The sequence below is a fragment of the Azolla caroliniana genome, unplaced genomic scaffold (genome assembly GCF_043228905.1).
Source record: "Azolla caroliniana isolate FFs.n. ecotype wild unplaced genomic scaffold, voAzoCaro1.0.p SCAF_4, whole genome shotgun sequence".
Lineage (NCBI taxonomy): Eukaryota > Viridiplantae > Streptophyta > Polypodiopsida > Salviniales > Salviniaceae > Azolla > Azolla caroliniana.
Window position 1 is genome coordinate 1557641 of NW_028230439.1, and position 7162 is coordinate 1564802.

General features: G+C 40.4%; 1 protein-coding gene across 1 annotated transcript; it reads right to left on the reverse strand.

Annotated features, from left to right (window-relative positions):
- Positions 1–4153: 4153 nt before the first annotated feature.
- On the reverse strand, positions 4154–6687 carry LOC147864713 (galactan beta-1,4-galactosyltransferase GALS1-like). The gene is made up of 3 exons (XM_087318843.1): positions 6339–6687; positions 4776–6117; positions 4154–4631 (listed from the first exon to the last, which is right to left on the reverse strand). The coding sequence occupies exons 2-3, from the start codon at positions 6065–6067 to the stop codon at positions 4289–4291; spliced, it is 1635 nt and encodes a 544-aa protein (XP_087174969.1). The 5' UTR covers positions 6068–6117; positions 6339–6687; the 3' UTR covers positions 4154–4288.
- Between the last annotated feature and the right edge of the window lie 475 nt (positions 6688–7162).

Consider the following 7162-nt stretch of genomic DNA (forward strand, 5'->3'; position numbering starts at 1 on the left):
TTTATTTAATACCCAAGGCTGGTAAAGACCTAGCAATGCTTGATAATTGGCGACCACTGACGATCCTCACCAATGCATATAAGATAATGGCCAAAGTCGTAAGTAAGAGATTGAAAATGGTACTTGGGGACATTATACATACAACGCAAACTGGTTTCTTGGAAAACCGGAGTATTGTGGACAATGTGATAACATTATGGGAATACTCAGCATGGGCTGAGGAGCAAGAAGTGGACCTAGCAGTAATGCTACTTGACTTCGAAAAAGCATATGATAGGATTTCATGGGATTTCCTAGAAGCAGTGATGGCAGCCCTAGGTTTTGAACAACAATGGATCCATGGAATGGGTGCCTTCTACAGAGGTGCATCCAGCCAAGTGTTAATGGCTGGAAGTATGGGGAAGAGCTTTAAGATGCTACGTTCGGTACGCCAAGGATGCCCATTAGCCCCGTATTTATACATAATTGCAGCAGAAGCTTTGCATTATCAAATTGCTGATAGATCTTGGCAAATACAAGGCCTTACCTTACCCGATGCTGAAGCTATGGTGCTTGATACGGCATATGCTGATGACACAATGACCTATGTCAAAGGTGATGCACACAACTTGGGCAGATTGCAAAATGCAATTGATGAGTTTTGTAGGGGATCCGATGCTAAAATAAATTGGAATAAATCTGTGGGCATTTGGATCAGTAATAAACCCATGTTAAACTGGGTCCCCGACCCCAATTTTAGATGGTTGAGGAAAGGAGAAGCTACTAGATACTTGGGCTTCAAAATTGGTATGGACATTGATCGGGCAGAACACTACAATCTACTAGTGGATAAAATAAAAATGAAGCTAATATGGTGGAATGCAAGAAAACTATCCTTTGCGGGAAAGATTGTGATTGCAAATCAGATTCTAATGGCCACTATATGGCACACTGCTGCATGCTGGATAATCGTGCCCAAGTCGATGAAATTGATAAAAAAGATCATTAGAAATTTCTTATGGGGGGGCACAGAGGAAAAACAAGCCGTTGCAAAGATTGCTTGGACCACACTTATAAAAAGGAAAAGTGAAGGGGGGGTGATAGATCCCGTGATGCAAACGAAGACCTTGCTAGGCAAACTAGTGGTCCGGAGCCTACAACCTCCTGAGGCACCTTGGAAAGTTCTATGGCGGCGTAGATGGAAGATGTGGTTGCCAAGACAAGGTGGATGTTGGCCTAGCAGCCCATTTTGGGGCTTTGTGCCAGAAATGAGGCCCAAATATTGGGGAAGTATGCAGAGTCTTTGTGCTATCGGAATTATGAAAGCATGGCAAGAAATCAGAAAGGGGATCATATGTAGGTGGAGAAATGATGCATATGCGCGGATATACATGCCAATTGTGTGGAATCCATTGATTAGAGATGTGGATGGGCTGATGATAGGCCAAAAAACAGGTTTCAAATGGGTTGAGTTAATCAATGCCCAAGGGAATGCATTAGTGGAGTGGGAGAGGTTTTTGTCCAATGAGGTGGGCACTCAAAAGGCTAGAATATGGAGAATAAGCAGGGGTAAAGGCATGCTCAAGAGAATTACAGATGCCATTGCATGCTACAAGAATACATTGGAAGAGGAAGAAGTAACAACCTCTGAAATTGCGTGGACAGGTCTTATAGATGCTGAAAACTGTTTAATTGGCATTAAGGGAATGAAAGTAGAATCGAACGAGGTATGCTACTACAAACTAGAGCACGAAAGGGCAAGAGGTGAGCAACCAGTCTTTCAAAGAGAAAAGCCGATTAGGCTGATCGTAAAAACTGGCAAGAATATGATTATTGACCCTAAGCCAAGGGAGATCACACCGGTGACAGTGTGTTGGCCTATAGAAGGGCATTTGGATCAGTTATCATGGGACCCAGCCAGGCATTTTTGGAGAACTCAAGGACAAACTGATGGGGAAAAGTTGGTTCAATTTTTCAGGTATAACACGAAGATTGGGAGGCAAATTCTTCTAGAACAAAAACATGACAAGGTTGCGGCAAGGAAATTTTGGATGCAGGAGGGCATAAGTGAAAGGAGACTAGATAAATTCTGGAAAATGATATGGCATGACAAATATGACCGCAAGATAATGATGTGTTTATGGCTTATTGCACATAGAGCCTTGCCGGTAGGGACGTGGGGTAAAGGCCCCAATGTAGACCCTAGATGTACTGCATGTGGACAGATAGAAAGCATCTCCCATTGTCTATGGGAATGCCGTGATGCAATGGTTGTATGGGGAAGGGCACTTCGTTTGCTTTGCCATGCCTCTAGTTCGTTCACCCTCAACTGGGGACATGCTTGTTGGATGTGTCTTGACGTTGATGTGGTGACATACGATAGCACATGCAATGCTAAGTACAGAGGGGAGAATGGCATTGTTCGGCTGATCCCTGACAACGGGGTACCTACAACTTGTGTACAGAATTAAAAACTTGAAGATCTTTGGATGTTGCTTGCCCCCATTACTATATGGCATATATGGACAGCAAGGTGTACCAAGGTATTTTCCGCACACAAACGCCCTCCAGCTGAATCGATTAAGCTAATTTGGCACACACTCATAACTACACTAAGAGCTCAATATGTGCGGATTAATGGTACTAATGATGCTACAGACCTAATGAGGCTGAATTTTCGAAAAAGATGGTGTACGACACCGATGGCCGCAGCAAATGGAATGGATATACTATGGAAGTATGATGTACCCAGATGGTTGTTTCCCCCTCCCATTAGTTGAACGAGGGGTGTGAAAGACATGGCAAGTGGGATAGTGAAGGTAGGTGATGTATCTGAAAGGATGGCTTGAGTCATATGTAAAAGTGTAAGATAAATAAGTGAGATCTCGTATGTAGGCTAGGATAATCTTGGCACGGCCTACCTGAGAAAGGGATCGTGTTCATGTATATTTTAACTAATGGAGTATATTCTTTTTTGGAAAATAAAAAAATAAAAAAAAATAAAAAAAATAAAGACACCTAATAGATTGTACCCAATCATCAATACGCGTTAAGATTTTTTTATTGTCAACCACGTAGTTGTCTTTAGTCATGTTGCAATGTCTACGAGACATCTAATGTTTTTCCTCGCATTAGATTTTTGAACCATGTTGTTTGTGTCTTTTTCTTGGAAAGGTTTAGGGGGATGTGCCTCACTGTGTTTAGCCTGTTTTAGGGGGATGTGTGCCCAAACCATGCTCAACATTTCATAACTGCAATAGCATTATATTTTATGTTTTCATAGAAAAGATGGATCATTTTGCACGAGCTTAGAAAACATGCACTCATTGATTCCTTTGTAAGGAGGGACACTCGAAGCAAAAGGGGAGAATGAAGCGATTTACTTATATAAGGAAGAACTCTATTCTTCCACATGCTTTAAATGCCAAGATTACAATTCGTCTTTAAAATCTAAGGGCCTCATTGTAGTAGAATTGGTTAGCTTTTGTGGCCCAAAATCCAACATGCCATGTGTATCACCTCATTCCTTCTCCTTTTTCTGGCATAGCTTGACGCTTTGACAAATATTTGGGCCTTAAATTTCAAATGTGGGGGCTTAGGTCATTTATTGTAGAAAGCAGTACCTTAAAAAAATTTTCCTCATGATCTTGATGAATGACAACATGATAAAACAATAACTTTAAGTGTGGTTAGTTTAGGAACTCATCACTATTCACGTATTTATTTTCAATATTCAACTCAAAGGCTCGTATCAAACTCATGTTTCATTTGTTCTTCCTTCACAATTCACCTAAAGGTTATCCACCATCCTCACATTACATCAAGATGACTATTATTCAAACCGAATTTCATCTTCTTATTTTTTTCAAAGAAGAATATACTCCATTAGTTAAATTTCATCTTCTTATGACATCAATCACTTTGCTTTTACAAGCTATATGTATAGCAAAGCATTTGTCTAGACTTGGATGAAGAATTAACTTCCATCTCTTCAATAACGCGATTCGTTGTAATGAATTGTTTCGTTTAATAGAGGAACACAGTTTACTTTTTTTTCAATGGAGGATTATATTTTACTTTAGAATCTTCAATGATGTAATTTCTTATAAGTACAATGAAAAGGAATAAACAAATTTGTACTTTCTTATAATTACAATGGAAAGGAAAGAATATCTTGCCTTATAACCTATTTTTATATTATCATAACTTTTGTGTTGTTTCTAATGTTACATACTATTTTTTTTGTCCACAAGGCTTAAAAATGTATACAATTATATACTAGAGATTATAAAAAAATCATTGGAAAAACTTATTGTTCTCCAATTTGCTCAATCTCAAAGTCTTTGATGGCCGAGGCCAAGTTGTGCATGCTCAAGTCCAAATTGAATGGCTCTTTATCAAACCAAATCGTGTCTTTGTGATCCAACGTGATGTTAATGAAGTCTCGACACACTTCATCGTTAAAGGATGTTGTCCCATGGTAGTGATAGTATCTCACCTTGTCTCCTCTAATTTGCAAGCTTTTACCTTTGAGATTTTGAGATAGATGAACACCTGTCGCAAAAACATTGCGTGGTTGTATTGCGTATTTCCTGTCGCGTCGCACCCCCTTTTTGGTAGATTTGAACACGAGTTTCTCAAAGCCCCACATACTACACAATAAACATAGTAGTAACACATTAGTACAAAGAAATATGCATAAAAACTTGTGTCTTTATTACCATATTAAGCTTTTTCTATTACAATTTAAACATCAACCAACCAACTAGGTGAAAAGTAAGAGAAGGAATTTTTACTTGCTATAATTGGCACTTGGGACATTGTTGATGCAAAGATGGTGTGACATTGGTGCTTGCTCAAAGAAGATTTGTGTGAACTCTGCATGTTCTGCCAGGAGTGACTCAAGAGACGAATCCTCAGGCAAGTATAGGAATTCATCGACATCGAAGAAGAAGGTCCAATTGGTCATGAACCTCGTCTTGTGCAAGCAATCATTCACAATCAAGAATTGGTTATGGTAGTACCCGTCGTATTTCTCTTGCGCCCGCACGTTCTCGATCGTGATCCTCCTAGCCTTGACCCAAGGCTCTAAGACCTTCCGGACTCCGGGATGGATACCCCCAGCATCATACAACACAAAATGTGATCTGGGACCGAATAGTTTCATGTGGTAGGAGACCCATTCTCGGATGCGTTGGGGGTTTAGATCTCCAAAGAGGGGCGATCCGCAATACATGTAGTCATAAGGCCGAGTCGGGTTGTCGAAAGTTGTTGCATTATACTCCCCTTTCTTCTCTTCGAGTGCCACAATTTTTTGTACATTCGAGGATTCATCGAACGAGTCCGTGGGCGATGCATACAATACGAGCTTCCCGCCCTCGCGATCGATCCCAATGTCTTGATTGAATGTGCACATCACGATGACTACCGTGTAGATCCTCCCGAAGCCCCAATCGGGGAGCATCTTAGTAGCAATACCTTGGACCGAGGTATGACCATGGCCATGGCGAGTGAGGTTCCCTGCATTGGTATTGGGCATGGTCCAATCCCTAGGAGGAGGCTCGGGCACCCATTCACACTCGAAGCTTGCGTTCGAGAACACGTGGCTCGCCTTGGAGCCGAGCCCGTTGATGAAGAATTGATTGGGGCCTCCTCTGTATGTGGACATGTGGATGAAGAGATGGGATCCTACACCAAAGGCTTGGAACTCTCTCTTCTCCCCTAGACTACCAGATTGGTGGTTGGGGGGAGACTTGCAATTCTGATAGTCTTGGCATGATGAATCATGGCCCTCCTCCAAGTTTGGAGATATTATGGCTTCCTCCAAATTAGAGGTCCTGTTAGGGGTAGCTACTTGCTCTTCATCATGGTTTTGGGTTGTGATCAAATTAGGGTTTTTGAAGGGATCATAGGTTGCATTAGATGGAGAAGAATCAATGATAGCTAGGGTTTTGCCCTTGAGAAGGAGCTTCCAATCATTCAATAGAGATTGTGAATAAGGGAAGTCTTGTAGCATAAAAAGACAGAAGAAGAACAAGAAGAGAACGAAGCAGAGATTGTAGCTGATTATTCGAGCTTTGTGATTCATTAAAAACAAATTTGAATATGGGTTTTGGAATTGATGAGCAATAGAACTTCCTGAAATCAGATCGAATTAGTAAATCAGTCAGGCCCACCCAATTTTGATAATGATAAAGGATTAAAGGAAGAACATCCATTAATGGAAATTAATCAGCAGAATCTTCGAGGGATTAAATAACAACGACAACGAATTTCAGAATCATTAGAAGGATGAAAACTATTAGCTTCGCAAAGCTAGTTATTGAATTTATTTGTTGAGCCAGAAAAATAATTAGTACCTTCTTTGTTGCAATAATTTCTTGAGATGAGTCTTCTGAGAAGGCGCTAATTAAATCGATTTTTCTCTATCAAACCGATCGATCTAATGCGAGGTCATCGGATAGCTACTGATGATTCATTCCATTTATTTGATTACCGACAATTATTAACAATTTCAGTCGCAGTATTTAAGACACATGAAATTTGCAAAGGGCGCTAACTACATCAAGTATGCCAATCGAATTAATCCACAAACAGCTGCTAATCAACCAAATCGATTTACAAATAGTCGCTAACCAGCTGCTGACGGGCAATCAAGAGGGCAGAAAGTGTTAATGATATCCCTAATCGAGATTAAGAGCCTTTATTGTCTAATGCTAATGGTCATCTGCTTTGCTTGCCATTTAAATCACCCTAATTGATGGATTGGCACACTCTGTTTTAAAGGATTGACACGCTTTTCTGATTCATTGATTAGATGTAAAGGCAGAAGAAGAATGGCTCGGGATGAAATCGGGCGGTGACGATTGACGTGAAGAGTTAAGATCAACGGTGGAGATGGCGAGGCCATGACCCAAGTTTAGAAATTGCCAAATTTGGCTGGCCCACCCCCTACTAATTTCACAAACAAAAAGTCCCTTATGCAAGTCTTCTATGCTACTCCATACATACCATAACATACATATATACATGCATCCATCCATCTATACATACATACATACATACATCCACCCATCCATCCATCTATACATAACATACATACATACATACATACATACATACATACATACATAACATAACATAACATCATACATTATGTACATATTGTGTGTGTACAGTTTGA